The sequence below is a fragment of the Ursus arctos genome, unplaced genomic scaffold (assembly GCF_023065955.2).
Source record: "Ursus arctos isolate Adak ecotype North America unplaced genomic scaffold, UrsArc2.0 scaffold_25, whole genome shotgun sequence".
In the NCBI taxonomy this organism is placed as follows: domain Eukaryota; kingdom Metazoa; phylum Chordata; class Mammalia; order Carnivora; family Ursidae; genus Ursus; species Ursus arctos.
Window position 1 is genome coordinate 22,044,831 of NW_026622930.1, and position 19,812 is coordinate 22,064,642.

The window sequence follows — 19,812 nt, forward strand, 5'->3', positions numbered from 1 at the left end:
GAATTGTGAAAAGAAAGAGGCTGCCAAAGTCTCATAGGTCAAACCAAGGATGTAGAGGAAGGCAAATGTCATAAATGCACAGGGAAGTGCTAACTTGTAACTTGGCAGAAACTAGAGATTTAACTTGAAAGAAAAATTCTGGGAGCCTGGCAAGTACCGAGGATCTCTGAATGGCTCCTAATCTGTAAAATGGGAATAAAACTAACATCAACCTCAAGGGTTGGTATCAAGGGTAGATAAGATGTTGTGCATGAAGTGGGAAGTATGTAGTAAATGCTCAGAAAGGGTAGCCATCACCATCGGGATGATTTTGGTTACGATGGTGGCATCTGCCATTTCTACGTCTCTGGGATAACAACCCTATGAATCAAGTGGGGTGATTATCTCAGTGCTGTTATAATGACAACATACATTAGATGAGTTCAGAAGGTATATGAAGGTAAATGCTCATTAATTTATTAATGATGTAAATAGAGATTTACATTCTATAAGACAAGTAAAAGGAAGTAAGAGACAGTATGTTCTAGTCCTGCGCTGCCCAATACTGGCCACCAGCTACCAGCCTCATAGTGCTGGCCTGAGGACTGAATGAAAAAAAAAATGTATTTAAATCTTCAGTGCCTAGGACATAATAATTGCACAATAAAAATAAATTTTCAGGGTGTCCCAGGTAGCTCAGTCCATTAAGTGATTGCCTTCGGCTCAGGTCATGATCCCGGCCAGGGGTCCTGGGATCGAGCCCTGTGTTCGGCTTCCTGCTTGCTTCTCTCTCTGCCTCTGCACCGCCCCTCCCCACTTGTGCTCTCTCCCTCTCTCTCTCAAGTAAATAAATAAAATCTTTAAAAAATTCAAAAATACATTTGCAGGGCCTCAGTCATATCAGCCACAACACAAGTGTGGCTACCTACGGCTAGCAGCTACCATGCTGGACAGCGCTGCTAGTCTGTCTGAAAGGAGAAACAGAGACATTTTTAGCTTTCTAGATACCAGCGATTCTCAAACCTAGCTGCATATAGAATCACCATGGGAGCTTTTTAAAACTGCTGATGCCTGGACCAATGCTTCTCAAATTTGACACGACACACGAATTGCCTGAGTATCTTGTTAAAATGCAGATTCTGATTCAGTAGGTCTGGGGTGAGGCCCAAGATACCCCACTTTTAACAAGTTCCCAGGTGATGCTGACACTGCTGCCCCACGGACCACGCCCCAGACCAATTAGATTACCTGCGCCTGGGACCTGAGAACTGGCAGTTTATTAAAAGTTCCCAGGAGAATCTCATTTGTAGCCAAGTTAAAGAACACTGCTTCATAAAAAAATATCCAGTTAAAAGAATTTTGTAAACACCTTTTCGCCAAAGACCAGCCCCAGCAAGCTGAAAGTCCCCCGGAAGTAAAAACCCACGTATGTGTGATTCCGAATTCATTCCTGACAAGCTGGACTATTTAGCAGTCAAAGTCTTCAGGATGCCCTGGTTTGAAGGATTAATTGATACATTCTGTGACCAAATGTTCGAAGAACTTATTTATAAGATGGTTTTAAAAGGTACCTAGCAATGTTCAAATACATTCATTAAGCAAGCCTTTCTCTTGTTGCCATTATATCTCTACAGTCTGAAAACATGTTCAAATACAGCTTTCCCTCTTGATTGTATTTATATTTTCTATTCCCTTGCAGGACTTCACTATCTATGTTGTTTTTTGTTTTTGTTTTCTCCCCCTCCAGTTGAACTGAAAGTAACACTAGTCCTGAACGGATGAATGAGCAAGTAGATGGGGCTTGTTTTAATGTGTGCTTCAAATCTGGCAAGGCCTCAAATGTTTGCAGGCAAAGACAGAAAGAAAAAGGCACAAAAACCTCCTGGGTAGGAATTAATGAAAACCCAAGACCTGAGAAATTTCAGCATCATGTCAAGTACATGGACTTGTTTTTGACCCTTCAAAATCTCAATAATCTAAGATGAGATGTGGACAAAGAAATCTCTCTTATTGCACTTTGAACATCACTAAGCACAATAGCAATGTTTTTGCTCTCAGTCCCTATAAAGATAAGATTCTATGGAATTGGACACGTTCAAATATAAGGAGTTTTCTAATCTCCTATCCTAGAAGGAGAGCCACTTCTCCATCCTTTCCGTGTTCTGAGCTGGGTGGTCAGACAGCATTCAAGCTCAGGTCACCAGGGGCGTTTTATTGACTGGAAAAGGGGAATCCAATCAAGAGCCTTTCAAATGAGTTGGTATGTAATTACAAGAAAAAAAGAGAAAAAATTGAGACCCTGCTCTCGTCAGTACCATCTGTGGTGGGAAGATGGAAAGTCCTACACATCAGAGCTGCTTGTCAGCCTTCATTTTCCAGGAAGCCCATCTCTGACCTGAAAAGCCTCTTGGGGCCCCACACTCAGGGTTCTAGCAGGCCTGGTGACACAGCCAGCCACCCAGACACGGCAGAGAGGATCTGGAACAATCCGAGTCAGCTCAGCCTCCCAGGGGACCTGGAGCTAGGGCTCAAATTAATTCCTCATGCCTTCCACCTCCCCTGCCTTGTCGCCACTACTGCATTGTGTCAAGACAGTAATCAGAGGCTTTATAAGGAACATTTGTCAGTGCCTGGATGCTAGGTCTGGGCTGATTCTTCTTTTACTTCCCTCTCCTGCTCCTCAGCCTTTCTATTTTCAGGTTCAAAGAAAGAAGCTGCATTTCAGTTCTACACCCAGAATTAAGTGACATAAGATCCCAAGAGCTATAGAACTACTTTCATTTTGGATCCTTCCTGATTCACAAAGAGCCAATGTTGCATGCCCTGTGCCCGGCTGGTTTCTAAATATTTCACACTGGGATGTTTAAGTAGAGCCACATGAAAATCCTATGGATGTCCACGAGAAGGTTCTGGAGTTGACCCATTCATCCTGATACACGGGGACCTGTTGAGCAGGAACAACTGCCTGAGAGCGTGCCCTCAAACTGAGATAACTTATGCCAATATCCTCTAGGAGCTACTCCGTATTTCTTTACTGTTTAAACCTTAGCAACGGACAAGCAGCACAACTGAACTCCTTTTGATAGTTTCTATACTTATCACTATCAATAAAAGAGGAAAGCTTGGAAAAAGAATACATCCCTTTCGCAGACATTGTGTCAAGCTTGCCTGACCAGATGTCTTTGTTCTCTGATGCCCAGATACAGGGGGGATTTTAATCTTATGGTTTAATATAAATTAAACATTGCTAGATTGCTCTAATGATGCTTTAAATTTAGTTAAGTGGATCCTTTCAATAACCCAGGGAAGCAGGAGGGAGAGAAAATAAGGTATCCAAAAGTCAAAAGGTGACCATTCCTAAGAAGTCTTGAAAGAGTGGAATATAAAACTAGATTGAGGGCACCTGGAAGGCTCAGTCAGTGAAGAGTCCGACTCTTGATTTTGGCTCAGGTCATGATCTCAGGGTCATGAGACTGAGGAGTCCCACGTCGGGCTCTGCGCTGGGCATAGAGCCTGCGTAAGATTCTTTCTCTCTCCCTCTCTTTCAGCCCTCCTCCTGGCCTCCTCTCACCCCCACTCTTGCTCACTCATGCTCTCTCTCAAAAATAAATAAATACATTAATTAATTAATTTTTTAAAAAAACCTAGATTGTTCCAAATAAATGTTTATCCTTTAAAAAACGTAAGAAAAATAAAAATAAAACTAGAATGTTGGACTTTCCATTACCGCTTTCCAATCTAGGCAATGAAGTATCATGATGACTACTTCAAATACTCAGTATTCTTTCAATTGCCTCATGGAAGCACATTGCTATTGTTGTCAGGACGGCTTGGACTCGAGCCTTTCAGCACAGCAAAAAATGTCTTTTTAAAAAGATTTTCGACTTCACATCTCACAATAACCACCTTTGTGTGGTTATTGGTACTGACCTATGTAATAGATACTTTAAAAAAAGGAATAAGTTTAAGATGACACGAGAAGAGAGATGCTCATTTCTATCCATTCATTTTTCAAAATATCCCCCAATTTTTGTGGGAACAAGAGTAGAAATTGTGCCCGGTTGAGAACAGGAGAATATGGTCTTAGTGCTGTCCCACATTTACTATGTGACCTTAGGAAAAACACAGCACCTTCCTGGGTCTCTTTTTAAATTTGAAATGGAGAATAAGAATGTCCACCCTACCTAATTTGTGGGCTGTTCAATGGTCACAGTGAAGAAATCTGTATGAGTCAAGATGTAATAGTAAAACAATGCTACCCAAATATTTGGTCATTCTCATAGCTAACACTGATTATCGACTTAATTAACATTTTACATACATTCACTCAATCTTCACATGAGCCCTGGAAAGTAAGTATTAACACAACCCCATTTTATAGACCAGTAAACCAAGGTTGGAAGGTTAAATAGCTTGCCTAAAGTTACTGAGGGGAAACTGAATCCACAAATAGGAAGAATACACACTTGGAGAACCAAGAACACAGAGTAAAAGATGAGAATGTGGGGAGAAAGAATGTATGTTCAAAGCATTATAGTGATCATCAGAAAAGAAAAATCAAGAGTGTTAGAAATTCTTACACTTACTTTATGACATACTGTTATTGTATTTTGAATTGCATATGGGGAGAGGCACCAAATAATGCAGCGCTTAGGGCTTTTCAAGGTTTTAATTCAGCCTGCCTTAGACTCACAGCTGATGGCACCAAGATACCAACTCCAGCCAGGGCACTCCAAGGCCCATACTTCTAACTGCTATCCTGCATCATGTTATGTAATAATAATCCTATGATTACTAAGTGACAGTTACCAACAGTTACTAGTAATAATCATTTTTAGTGGTAAGCAATGCCATTCAAGACAAGTTTATTCTGTTTTGAAAACCCATAATCTGGAACTAAAGATACAAAGACATAGGTACACGGCAAGGGTCACTGGTTTTCTTACTGTGGCTTTCAAATGACCATTAAAAAGTCTTCGGCAAACTCGAGGGTTCTGTATTGGCTCAGGCAAGTGGTTAACATTAATTTAGAAATCTTTGAAATTCCTAACAGAAACACAACAAACCCTACAGCAGCACCAGCAGGACCAGTGATAACATGCATGGGGAGAGAGTGAGTTTTCTGATAAGCAGATGAACAGCTTTTAAGATCTCAGGCTATTTGGATTCCCGTGCCCACCCCTGCCCCAGAGTTTAAGCATGAAACATTTAAAAATCAGGTCTATTAGTGTCTAGCGAATTTGGATGATGATAAGAATTCATAGTAGCTGCTAACACCTCTGGTCTCTTCAAAGGCTCAAAGATAAATGCATAAGGTCATTTCTGTGCCTTAATCTGAGAAGTACTAAGTGTATGACAAGAGACTCCCCGCAAAGGCTGAGTTGGATATTGTATGGAGACTGAGATGGGAGATAAATGGGTAGGTGGGACTTCTCATTTCAATAGCTTGGGAGTCCTGTATGCTTTTTGTAGATGGTTCCATAATCCTTAAACCAGGCACAGGAAGACTCTGGCTATGGTGGTGGTGGGGGAATAATAGCACAATTACTTCTGATTGGCTTTTAAAGAAAATTAATGCTGAATTAGGCATGAAAATTACAGCCTTCAAGTTATTCGAAATTCTTGGGCCACAAATAGGCAAATTTACTTTATGTATTTCTCCCAAGTGTGATGATTATTAGCTAAACAGCTCTTAAAAACTTCTGAAAATGTGCTTTGGGCTTCCTTCTATCTGTGTCCACTTCAGTATTAAGGAAGTGAGAAGACAGCAGTAAGAGAATTACGGGGAGTTTGAAGTGTAGGAGATAGAGGGAAACCCAGCGTCATGCCCACATTAGTGAAAAGTTCAATATTCTGAGCTAGTGTCTTGCACCCACCAGGTGATAATGCTACTGGGGAAGCAAGGCCCTTAGCCAAAGGATTTTCCCTTCCGTTCCTGGAACTTTTATGATCAGGGTTCAGGGCTCTTTTGCTAGGAGAAGTGAGAGATGAGAGGGAAAGCTAAAGGATGATTTGCATGATCTCTTTAAAAGGAGGCAACCTTTCCTCCCATTGCCCTTGATTTGGCCATCTGGCTCTGGGAGTTTGCTGGCAAATGCTCCTTGACCATAAAATTCAAACAGATGATTAACCCCTCTCCCTCCCACACCAGCATGCTTGCTGTTAAAATGTCTGCCAGGACCAATCTCTGAATATCAAGGCAGACTTAGTGTAAATGAAAGAAAAATCTGGCAAAGTCAACCAAATGAATGGAACCTCACCCTTCATTTTTCTCTCATCGTGAACCCTGACTTGATGGTCATCACTTAAAGTTTTAGTAAACTTCCTTTTACAGTCTTTCTGCAATCTCTGACCATCTCTACCTTCAACCTCACCTGCCTAAATGGCACCGCGGAGTCCAGATAACAAACGGATCATCCTGTGATTAACAACAGCTCACGACAGAGATGGCACCCCTTTCCTCCACTGGTCATCATTTGCAATGCCCTGGAAAACCTACAGTCATTGTCTTCAGTATGAGCCAGTCAGGCCGTACGCGCCAGGTGGAACAAAAGAGTTCAGTGCATAGTTAGTAAGTCTCCAGAAGCTCCCTACGCTGAACCAAGCCCTAACGTGGTAACTCATCTTCTCATACAAAAAAAAAAAAAAAAAAAAAAAAAAAAAATACATGAATGATATGCTTGGTAGTCAGTGTTTTACGATGCGGTGACAGTCATGAGAAAGTTGCCACTTAGGAGTAAGAATGGGAGAGCCAAAGAGAGTCTGTGGTCACTGAGAGTACAACACGTACCTGTGGGATAATGCTCGTTCACCGGCCAGTTGTCCACCTGGAGTGTGGCATTGCCGCCGTTCCTGGTGAAGCGCACTACGTGATATTTACCATCATTGACGGGGGTTCTCTCCTCCTTGATAGAGATGTCAACTGTGCCGATATTGAAGACAACTCCAATTTTCCCCTGTTCCTATGATAAAGAAACACAAAAGGCATAGTGAGCACCAACCACAAGGTATCATCCCTTTAAAGTGGCTCTTCCAACTGGCAGGAACTCTGCAGGCACCCAGAGGGAGCCGTCAGCATGGAGGTAACGATAGTTTCTCCGTGGGCTTTCATCCTGCATAAAAACCAATGGTATAAAGCCACCCAGCTTGCTCTCACGGGCACAGGTGACATCATTTGATTGCTCTCCACAGATATCAAAGCTGGAAACCCCAGAACTCCCTAAGAGCTCTGTAGGGACACTGCTGTGCGAGGAATGAGGCCTATTTTCTAGGACAGGTAATTAGACACTGGACCCTAGATCACCTCACAGTTTAGATTTAGGATTAAAGAGGAAATATAAGCATACTTGCACATTCTGGGGTGGGGGTGGGATCAAGGCCAAGGGGAGGGGTACAATGAACGACAAGGAGGCAATGGCAGAGGGGCTAGCATTACAGATCAACACCTGAGGATATGCTCCATAGGTCTCAAACCCATAGACAACTTATTCTCAGTAGAGGCCAGTGAAACTGAGCTGGGGTTTTCAGGGTCAGATGGCTGCTACTCTTCCCACACTTGTAGCCCTATTCCTAAGGCTTATCCGAAGAGGGATGTAATATTCAGGGCTATAGCTTTATGCTACATAGCAGACGAGAACCTCGATGGCCCCAAAAAAGACTTCTGGGGGGGAAACTACCATGAATGCCAGAAAACTAATACTATGGCAATGAAGGTGATGATTATGGTGACGGTAGAGGCGTGGCATCATTTGCTTCCTGTAAAGTGCCCAGAAACACTGAAACATAAATGATGCTATTACAACTCTTACTCTTTTCCTCTAGTCATTGGTTATGACTCAGAGTTGGAATTAGCATTCGCAATGAGACACAAGACGAGAGTAACCTTACTGGTCAGATATCATCAGTCTCTGTCAACTTCCTAGGAAGCTATCACAGCACGCAGGGTGTCAGGAGGGATGGGTGAGGAAGAAGGAGACATCTCCATTTTTCTAGCTGTCTGACTTATTGGCTAAGCAATTGGTTGGACATTCAAGGACAATAAAATTTATTGGTAACGCTGATGCTCTATTTGTCCACATAGTCTCTATTATCCTCTCTGTTCTTATTCAAGAAGTAGAAGGAGAATAAAAAGAAAGAGGAGGAGGAGGACAGAGAAGAGGAGAAGGAGAGGGAGAAGGATAAGAAAAATATGAAAAAAGAAGTCCAGAAGCCATATAAACTAAGTGTAGGAAAGATTTCATGGAAACTCAGATTTAGTAATTGGGTTCATTCATTTATAAATAAGAATCCATTCAATACATAAATACGATATTTATGAAGCACTTATTGTGCTTAAAGTCCCTAAATTAAGGCTTCTGGTGAGATTTTAGGTGCTGGTTTCCAGATAGTTTGGCACACTTCACTTATTTTTTCAAAAGACAGGCTTTCTTCATCTTACCAATTTTCCTTTAGTATGCGAACACACCTTATTCCTGAAAAAAGAATGGACAAGCACCCAGGAGTCTTGATTTTAGAAAGTCGGCGTCTAAGCTAAGAAAGGCAGCTTTCGGCATACAAGGATGCTGTGATACGGGGCGGACATCGTTGTCTCCTTTGTGCCCAGATAGCACAGCATGCAATGTAAAATGATGTCTGCAATTCCCACGTTCTGCTTTCTGCGAAAAGGAGTGCAGGTGCCTCCCCAAATAGGGACTAAATGTACTTATGATTTTGTAAATCCCTGTTTATTGTGACACTATGTTCTCAGGGTTGTTTTTTTTTTCCCCACCCCTACATCTCCAGCACTAAAAAAGCTCCTGGCATTAAAATGGAGAAATGAAATTGATGATCGTTCTTTTGCATATTTCAAGCCCATAATTAATAATGTGATGACCCATTTGATTCTTTCTCCTAATATGTTCTAGGAATTCAGAAATGATATTAGGATGTGTCTGCTTTCCCCTACTTGAAGCATTGGCATTCATTTCTGAGGATGTGCGCGTTTGTGTTCAAACCTACTCATCCTCATGCCTAAATAAGCAAGGCTCTAGTAACCTGAGTCATAACCTGTTCAGCAGAATGAGGGAACCGGAGGAGTTAAGAAACCATGACTGCAGACACCATTACTCCTCTGCCCACCCCGCAAATGTGGGCTGTTTATTGTACCGCTGTTCTTCAATGAGAAACCACTGTATAAATCCTGGCTGCACGGAAAGGGCTGCTGGTGATTCAATTCACCTCTGAGTCACTAATTAATCACGGATGGAGAACAGTTTTACGTAGGGAGAGAAGACCTTTAAACCAGCACCTTTCAGCAACAGCAGTGCCATAGTACCGTTCTGGCTCAGTGAGTTGGCTGATCAGCGAGATATATTCTCGGGCAGATTTTCTGCAAGATCCATAATAGATTCAGGGGAAGAAAAGATTTAATCTCTGCCAGAATAAATATTTGGTCCTTATCGGAGGCGCCACACATTGGCCACTGCAATCACTGCTTCGGAGAGATCTTCTTAATCCTGCTAGCGCTACTGCCAATGTCAGTGGAGACCCTTACCCAGATGTTTCATTGTGTTTCCCCACAGCGGTAAATGTGGCTGTGCTAGACCTCAGATGTGGTCTCTTTACTTGCTGTAATAAGATTTCATTACTGCAACCTCCTTGTCATTTGTCATGGGACCACAGTGGCATTATAATCTGTGGCTAACTGCTTTGTCTCAGTTCATTATAAGTCTTATGGCAAGTACCCATAGAGTTGCCTAAGCTTGAATCCATCACGCTCAGCTACCACAAAAATAAACTCTGCTGGCTCATGTGTCCAGAGAGGAGACGATTTGAGGGATAAAAAGCATTGGCTTTGGAGACAGCCCTCACTGACCTTTGTGCAAGTTACTTAACTTTTCTGAACCGTTTCTTAGTAATATATGATGGGGACAGCATACCAGCTTTCCAGATTTGGTAGGGCCATTAAAAGGCTAAAATGATACGATTATAATGACTGAGATGACAGCACTTTATAAGTAATAAAATATTATTCAAATAAAAGGGGTAAGTGAGATAAGGAGAAGGAACAATGCAAACATTTGGCCATATCTCACACCCTGTGAGCACTGGGGAAGTTAATTGGTTCAATAGGATAAACACGGTTTTAGCATGGCATGGTTCAAATAATACCTCTCTCCAGCTCTGAAAGCTCTGTGACCTTGGGCTGGTTATTTAACTTCCGATTTCCCTACTATAAAGGGATCTACCTTTGAAGCTTGTCGCGAGGATTTTAGGAGAATACATATGTGTGAAACTCCCAGCACGTGGCTGTGCATACTTTGGGACTTCAGGAAATGTCAGGCGTCTTTTCCGTTTCTTTCCCCTCATTAGTGTAGTTGAAAGTGGTGGTGTGAACTAAGGGCTGACTGGTTTGGCGATAGTGCCAGCAAGAAACATTGTAAAAATAAATGTAAATTTTAGCAAACAGAACATTAAAAAACAACATTTGCACGGTTGATTTCCTGTCACAATTTGGTAGTTGCTCTCTCTTCACATTCCTTGGTGTCTTTTATAAGCCTTTCCAAGGCAAGCAAAGTGTAGCCGCAAAAACAGCATGACTGTAAATTTTAATAACTCCACACCCATCACCACTAAAGTTGCTACCTAAAGGCAATCACTTCAATCTATGCTCTTCCTTGATATTAAAAATACAGACAAGTGGTAAATCAGAAGACATTACCAAAGAATCCTCAAGTGCAATAAAAAAAAAAGTCTGTTAAAAAACAACAACAACAACAAGACTGAGTGGCACAAGAAAACAGCTGTCTGTAAATAGCCAGTAAGTCATTCTTCATCAATAATGACTGTTTATGAGCCCACCTGGTTCCTCGAATTAGTCCGGTTCCAGCTTTCTGGTCTTCCATCAGCCACATTACAGCTGTTGCTGTGGAGGTGACCCATGAGATACTACCAACACCAGGGTCAGGTTTCAGGAGCAGAGGTGCACAAGGGCAAGAAAAATCCTCAGGAATAAAGACCTCCCCGCAGGCAATCTCTACATTCACTCCACAGCGCCCCCGGGGAAGGCAAAATGCGCCATCCGCTATTTGAGACAATTGCAGTTGACAGAAACAGAATTGGGACTCTCAAAGGTATGCCCAAGAGACGTGCAAAGGAAGCCGTTCTCAGTATCTTGACTTCTAGGCTTCCCACAGAATCTGTGAGTTCAGTGCTAGGCAATAATACAGGAAGAACAACACGTACGTGACCCTTCTCAGGGCCAGACACCGCCAGGTCTGGCATACCTGTTCCAAAGGCTGCGTCACAATAAATAAAACAATCCGTGGCAGCGCTTACTACATTTTTCTAGTTTCCCCCCATTATCAGCTCATAGTAAGAGAGGATTTCTAGGTCCCCTTGTGATGTGTAGGGCCAAGAGATCAGTGTTGACCAATAAATTAGGTGTCACTCCTGAGCCATGCATTAAACTGCTGGTGTGAGACCAACCAGAATTCTCCCATTGGCTCTCAACCCCAGTACCCAGCAAATTCCTGGCAGTGGTCTCACCAAATACTGAAGCTGCTTGTTACACAGCACAATCCAGACTACCTTGAAGAGCAGAGTAGGTGGTTGGCAGGTACTTTTTAATAGAACAATTTTTGAATTCTTACAATTACCCTCCAGATTTTATAGGCTAAAAAGATGGGAGATTCAGAGAATTGGGAATTCACACAACTAATAGAAGATGCATTTAAGATTAGAATTCAGGTCTGTCTGGCTTTAAAACGCATGGATTTTCCACCATGTTATGTTTCAGTCACATGTATTACATTTTGCAATTGAGTTATTTATATAAGGCACTGCATACGGCACATAGTATATACTTTATGTTTGGCTAACTTGCCTAACCTGTCTATCTAATCTAACTGTGGGTATCTCAAATGTAGGGATACTAACAGGTGCTCAGTTAATGTTTGTTAAATTAATGGATAAGAGAATGAATGAATAGTGAATTAGAATTCATGGCTTTGGTAGAAAAAAAAAATGAGCTGGTAAGTTTTTATACCATGGGAGGTTAAATAGGATTTGAATAGTATATGATAACGAAGAGAATTATTCATCCATATCCACACTTTTTTTACAATAAATCTTAATCAAAACATATAATCTCACTGTGCTTTATGTATGCAATCAATAAAAAACAAAAAGATGAGGTATGATTTTGATTCATCAGATAATTTTGGCTGAGGGAGAATTTTATTGAAGTTCTCTAGGTTAAACCACTCTTGTGTTTAGTAGAACATAGTAGGGACACTTTTCATGGCTAGTCATTGCCTTTTAGTGAAGATCATCAGGCCATTCTTTCAATGTTATGGTCTCCTTGTTCTAGACTCAAGATAATTGTTAGCTAAGAAGCAGGGAGTGTGTACTTTCTATGTGCGGAGTTGTGCACTATTGAAAGATTCAAAAAATATAAGAGACTAGGTCTCTCTCTCAAGAAGTCTAAGCCCATCAGGAATTATCCAAACTGACAAGACTCCAACTATAGAGCTTGGAGATGGCTTGGACTTTCACTATCATCCCAGGCCCCTTCCCTTGGGGGAGTGGGGGGGGGGGGGCTGTATCAAGAAGGTCAGGGGAGAAAGAAAATGTCTGCTCTGGGTTTCCAGAAGACCAGTCAAGCTCCACATCTTGTTGTCCAGGTAATCTTGAGTAGGTCATTCAACTATCTATACAAAAAAAAAAAAAAAAAAAGAACAAAACAACAACAGTAACACCTGTATTAAATGGAATTTAAGAGAAATAAATAAAATCTTGGCAAATTCTGAAGTGCTCTTCAAAGGACGATATAAAGTGATGTGAATGGTGGGGGTGAGGATGCTGGGGATAGCTGGGTGACAGAGAAATAGTGTGACAGATGATGAATGAGTCAGAGGCTTTTGCATACATCCTACAGGATACCACTCTATTTTAAATGACTGTCTTCCATTCAAGATCATCAACTCTTGAATCTGTACAGATTGTCCCTAGAAAATTCATGTTAAATGGCTTGGAAACAAATTCTATTTTCCTAAATCTGCACAGGTCTCAGTGACCTCTGCACCCACCCAGCAAAACTGCAGCCACCTCTCCGCCTACAGCTGTGCTTCTCCTGTTGTTGTGCTGACGTCTGGTTGCATGAGGTCAATCAATTAAAGCGGATTAGATCCATGGACTGAATTACTAACAGAGGGCCAAGAGAGATAAGACTGATAAATAGCTCAAGACAGCTCCATCTCTAACTCCAAGCAAAGAAAAATAAATAAAATAAGAGCGAGTATGGATGACAGCTCAGGACAACAGGAACTCTGACCTGAATGGGGGAAGTCAAGGAAGGACAAGCCTGCTAGTGCAAGTAAAGAAGCTGCAAGTCGGAGCCAGGGCTCTAACAGTCACTGGTCACAAATGGCCTCCTGAGTCACCACGTCCTTCAAATCCACTCTGAACATTCACTTCTAATCCACAGACTCCAAGGTCATACCAGGTGGGGTAGTTTGGTAGTTAAGTCTGACCTGCAAAGCAAAAATTAAAGTTCATTTCCGTAAAAGCCCTAGTGTTGCACCAAGACCTGGAGCAGTCTCCTGGCAGGATTCAGGGGACAGCTGGTAGGGCAGTGATGACTGCAACCCGGTACAGACAGAACATCTCCCATAAATGCCCTGCTTTCCCCCTAAATCTCCATCGCAGCTGTGAGGAACTACCCAATGGTTTTAACAAAGAGATTTCAGGCCCTGTGCTCACCGTAACAACACTATCATCCTCCAATATTAAAAAAACAAAAAACAAAAAAAACATACATTTTAAATCATCTAGAATATTATTCTAGATCATCTTACATCTTATCTATAAATTTACAAAGTGTGGTCCTGGGACCAGCAGTATCAGCATCAGCATCACCTGGGAACTTGTTAGAAACATAAACTCCTGGATCTAACACCAGACCCTCTGAATCAGAAACCCTGGAGTGGGGCCCAGCAATGTGAATTTCCACAAGCTCTCCAAGTGATTCAGATGCTTGCCAAAGTCTGGGAACCGCTTCCTTATGTCTTGGTTTCACTCGGGCAGCGGTTTCAACTGGGAGTGATTTTGTGCCCAGGGACATTTGGCAAGGTCTGGAGACATTTTTGGTGGTCCCATGTGGGGGTGGGGCATGCTACTGACATCTAGTGGGTACAGGCCAGGAATGCTGCCAGAAACACCTGGCCTAGAATATCACTACTGAGAAACTCTGCACTAGGCAGGACGAAACCTTAGTCACACAACGAACATCTATCTATAAAGCATGTGTGGCTTGAAAGAAGCTGTTCTATAAACATTTATATATGTGGTCTATTTTATTCCTCGCAATGCTCCTCTGAGGTAGGAAGGAATATATACACCCATGTACAATGTTACACACCCACACACTATGCATGCGTATGTAAGTGCATGCTTGGGCATACACCCATGAGAATGTTCACATATTTGGTCCGAAATTGTGATCTAGCCCTCAGAGCACAGGATGAGCTCTGAGCATCTAAGGATAACTGGACGATCCCCATACTCTATGTTGTACTCCAGTGCCTATTTTATAGATGGAAACTTGGAAGTGCAAGCTTACACGGCCAGAAAGTAGCAGGTCTGGAATACGTGTCCTGTGTTATCTTCCCTGTCTGGTCTTGGTAGCCCCCTTCTCTTTTAACTCATTGCTACTAGCCCCTAAGACAGGGTCCCAGTACGTCTCCCAGCACAATGACATCAGCTGATAGTCCCAAAGCCCATGTAGTCCCTTGACTCTTCACTCCAGATGAGGTCACGTAAGTCGGTTTCCACAAAGATGGATGATCAGCGGCTCCCCTACAGAAGAGAGACCAGTGAACAGCCAGTAACCTTTCTAGACCTATCTTGTGGTTGTAAGGAAAGCTTTAGTGACTTTCCAAAGTGTTTTATTATTTACCTGTCTTTTAAGTAACAGACCAAGTGAACATAGTTTCAAGGTGAATGGGCCTATGTGAATAATAAACATCAACCAAAATTTCTGGTTTAATAAGTAACACATTCTCAGTCACTTGCCTTGATGAATTCCAAGTCTAAATTTTACACCATTTTCTAGTGGGGAAAAAAAAAATTAGTATGCACATTTCAGAATTGAGAGATTTAGTATTTGGAATTATTAGAAAATACGATGCAAATTATTGCATGTTTTAATGATGCCTTTGGAGAATGGGCACGCAAAAGTCGTAGGAGTCAGACTGGCCTGAAATAGAGATCAACAAACGATGAGCCAAATCTGGTTATTGCATACTTATGTAAATAAAGTTTTATTGGTAGGCAGCTGTGCTCATTCACTTACATATTGTCGGTGGCTGCTTTTGCACTCTCATAGCAGGGCTGAGTAGCTGCAAGAGATATCTTGTGGCCCACGAGCCTAAAATATTTACTCCCTGGCCCTTTACAGAAAAAGTTTGCTGACCCTTCTTATCAAAGCTTGCACAATTTAAGACTAGCCATGTTCATTGTTTTGCTTGGGTTTTTTTTTTTTTTCAGTTTTTGACCTATAGTTTATGTTTATTTGGTCAGAATAACTTGAATATCAGTGGGAGGGTCAGATGGGGAGTCTGTCTGTACCTGGTCATTCAATGATTACCTGGAATACAGAGCACATTTCTAATAAGAAGACAACATACATAAAAATTCACCCAATTGAGGTCTGAACTAATCTATCTCAGATTCATTAAGGGTGGTTTAGATACTAAAATCAATTCAACAGAGCACTGTTTGAAGGTAGGCAGCCGAGGATACAGAGAAATAAATTAGAGGCTCCTGGCAAAAGATGCTGGTAGCTAGGAATAGTCTGGTAATGGAGGAGATGAAGCGAAGTTGTAAAGTTATTAAAATTATAATGATATGACATTTCTTTCCAAAAATTTATCTAGTTCTCTGGAGTGAATCACGTACATGTTAAAGTCTTGGGACTCTAAGAGCCAGCACACATCACCCCAATGCCAGGCCTTCAGTTTACTACACGAGATGGAAGGAGAGGCAAGAACAGCATTGCTACCCAACGAGTAGCAGTCTCCAGGGCTCCAATGCATATGCAAGAGACTTGAGTCCCTTGAGTGATAAATGGTGATTAACTGAACTCTCTTGGTTTACCTGCGAGGAGAATCTCCTGTGTCATCATGTTGGGATGAACACCCTGAAATAGGGGCTCATTTTTCCTTTCCTAGTTATCGTAAACAAAATGGCCAGCAGACTCTAATATATCAGCAGCGCCTGTCTGCACACAGGGACGCCGGTGTGTGTGTGTCCTGGAGATAGTGTTACAGCGAGGTATTTCATCCAGGTGATATTTTATGGTCCTCCGCTCTGTCAACTATCACCATTGTAACATCCCCTCTGGGATCATATCAGCATTTCTAATTCAAAACGTTGATTCTGACCTACCCCCAACCACCTTAATGAAAGCAACAGAGGGAGGAAAAAAGTGAGGTTTAAACAGCTACAACACATCAGGAGAAAGCGGGCCTGCTGACTTCCACGCCGGCGTCAAAGCCACTGCAGGGGAAGTAATCGGGACAACTGAGCAGAAGTATAAAAAGAAGACACTTTCCCTGGGCCCTGGGTGAGATTAGTAAAGGTGACCCAAGCAGAAGACTTGAAAGCATGCCACAGGGAGCTGACTCATGCCTTTGGAAGAGTGTCCAACATATCGACATTGAGTTATTTCAAAGCTGCAAGCTCTTTTGGTAGAATAATTAGGAAACACATCTCTTTATTTTAATTTACTTGAATTTAGTATTCCTACCAAACTGCAAAGTGAGTAAGTTTTAGCTAAGTGGGGAAAATGCCCCTAAGACACTCGGGAGTCATCACTCCTCTATGGTATGGCAGGCACTGGGAGCCATCTGGGAACCAGCCACAGCTTTAGGTACACAAATTACCCACTGGCTTTATAATAAATCCATACACAATATAAAGAAGTGTTTATATTATGGCATTTAAAGGGCACAGACATTCTTTCTTCTCTCTCTTCTTTATGGATGCACTACAGTTTTATTCATTGACATAAAGATGCTACAGGATTTCATCCAAATGGCTAAGGAACACAGTGCTAGAGAAATACAGTTGTGTGTGTATTTACGCCCATGGAAGTGTGTGCATGTGTTTGAATAAGACCTTAAAACTTAACATATCCAAAAGCTGGTTTCTCTGACCCTCTCTGTTCTTAAGAAGTGACGATGGCTCAAGAGAATTCAGGTCCCTCTCTGTCCATCAAAAGGCATCTGTAGTCAATGGGAATCCAGCCCTTAGACAGTCCCTGGGCAATCAGTGGAGCCCTTGGGCCTTCACTTGTGTAGAAGGCCTCTCAGGAATGTGAATCTATCATAGACCTGACTTAAAGCGAACTGCGGATTTCAGAGTAAATTAAAAATGAGGAAGCTTCTAGAGTCAACATGAGCTCCGGGCAGTGGAATTGGTTGGTCATTAGGGATCATTAATCCAGTAAATGATCCAGAGACAGGACAGCTCTCCTAGGCCTGGCTTAGCTCAAGTTGAATGAGGTACCCTTTCCTACAGAGAGAAGGGACTCTCCTCTGCAAAGAGTCCAGCTTTCCTAACCAGGTGCGTAGATGTACAGAGCTGAATGCGATTCTACATGAATGCCCTCCCAGAGCCATCTTGCATTAACTAGGTCTAGCTTCCAATTATCCCACAACTTCTCCAGTATCTATTCAACATTAAGATCTATTGTTTGCACTGATTCTTTTTTTTTAATAGAACAAGTCTTTCCTCCAATTAGATCATAAGCATTGTCAAGACAGAAAATGCATTTTTATTTTCTATGTCTTCCTCCATATAGCAGACTCAATAAGAAATTAGCTGAGCACCTGACACATGGCGAAGGCATCTTTGCATTTTTCAGCAAGTAACACCTTGGTGTGGTGTGCAATATCTCCATCCATGGTTTATTTACTGCTTTTAAATTTTTGCTATGATTTTGCTTTGGGAGAGTGCTTTTGAAAATGTGGACCATGACCATGTCTCAGGAGACCATAGCCACTGATGTACTTCATGTAGACTACTGAACAGTCTTCAGGATAATTGCCAACACACCTACGTGGCCCAGAATGATGTACTGTGTCGACCTGGAGGTGAGAGGTTCAGTGATCCATTTCCAAGGTTTTCAATCCACCCTGCTTCTTTATTTGGATAGATTCAAACTAAAGTCCTAAAGGTGAATACTTTCAGCCCATTACTGGATCCTTCAACAATTTGGTTCCCACCTAAACATCATTTTAACCCTTGAAATATCTGAGATGCCAGATTTCCAGAGAAGCTTATTTTCGTTTTCTTGCTTCCTCCTATACTCCTAAGTGTACTGATTGCTGATCAGTGTAACAGTCAAGCTCTGCTCGTTGGGAGCCTGTCTCCTCATCACAGTCCTTTAGGACCACCTCCGAGGGGGCTCTACTACAACCACCATCTGTTTTCAATTTGCACTAGACTTGTTAAATTGAGGATCTTTATACAGTTACATTTTGTGAACAATACCTTCATTTCTCCAAATCAATGTTGCAGAAATCAAAGTCAAGTCAGAGAAATTTTGCAGTCAAATATCTACCAATCATGCATTCTGCATAGGGCACTTTGGTAGGCCGATCAGAAGCTACAAAAATATATCTGGAACCGTTCAGCCCTCAAGAGTCTAAACTCCACTCCAGGGTTCTGAAAAGGGCAATAGCTTTGGAATCAGAAGACATGGATCGAATTGTTCACTTAATGTGGGTCCTGGAACAATTCATACTGGCCCTAGTTTTCTCATGTGAAAGATAGAGATGGCATCCCTGAGCTTGTTGGGTGATGACGAAGGTGAAAAAGAGATGTTTGTGACAATGATGTGAAAAATGGGGGGCACGGAAAAAAATACAGCATTAGAAAATAGGTGAGAACAAAAGACACACAGAATCAAGTACACGGTTCCCTAAATTAAGACAAGAAATAAAGGACACTCCCATATGATATTTCTTTTTTTTTTTTTTTAAAGATTTTATTTATTTATTTGACAGAGATAGAGACAGCCAGCGAGAGAGGGAACACAAGCAAGGGGAGTGGGAGAGGAAGAAGCAGGCTCATAGCAGAGGAGCCTGATGTGGGGCTCGATCCCATAACGCCGGGATCACGCCCTGAGCCGAAGGCAGACGCTTAACCGCTGTGCCACCCAGGCGCCCCTCCCATATGATATTTCAAATAGACATCCACATTCAGTCCCTGACAAATTTCCCAAGCGACCAGAGGCATAGGATTCGTTATGTGCCCTTCAAGACAGAAAATTCTGCCTTATTTGGGAGGGGTCAGGCCAAGGATGGGAAAGAAATGGGGTTAGAGAAGACATATTTAGGTAGCTGCCGATAAGGAGCTAAGGAGGAATGGGGGAAGTTTAGAAGGTTGAAGCTGTTGGGATGGAAATGAGATTCAGTCTGTGAAAGGGAAAAACAGAAAATACTTGGCATATAAACGTTTTAGAATATCAACCAGCTGGTCTGCTTTCTAAAACTTCAGTAATGTTGCCGAGACAGAAACCTTTGAATGCTAAGGTAGGCTCTCAGGGCTCAACATTATACAAACAAAGAGAAAGCATTTTTAAGGTTCATAAACACACTACATCTTAGAGAATATTTTCTCTTTTGCCCAAAGGGCTCTCCCCATACCCCCTGGCAAATAGTTCTCTGATGATAGCACAATTACACTTACAGGGTTAAGAAAACTACAGACTCAAAATAAATATAAACAGAATGCTTTTCTCCCCCCAAGTGTGCCCTGCTCTTCATTCCCCTGCTTTCTGCTGTAGGC

General features: G+C 42.0%; 1 protein-coding gene across 16 annotated transcripts in view; it reads right to left on the reverse strand.

Moving 5' to 3' along the window:
* Positions 1-19,812, reverse strand: part of NRXN3 (neurexin 3) — a 1,447,961-nt gene that overhangs the window by 166,197 nt on the left and 1,261,952 nt on the right. For all 16 annotated transcript variants that reach the window (XM_057318701.1, XM_057318699.1, XM_057318700.1 and 13 more), the window contains one exon: positions 6,770-6,941. In XM_057318701.1, the coding sequence (XP_057174684.1) occupies positions 6,770-6,941 (172 nt within the window). The remainder of the gene's footprint in view (positions 1-6,769; positions 6,942-19,812) is intronic.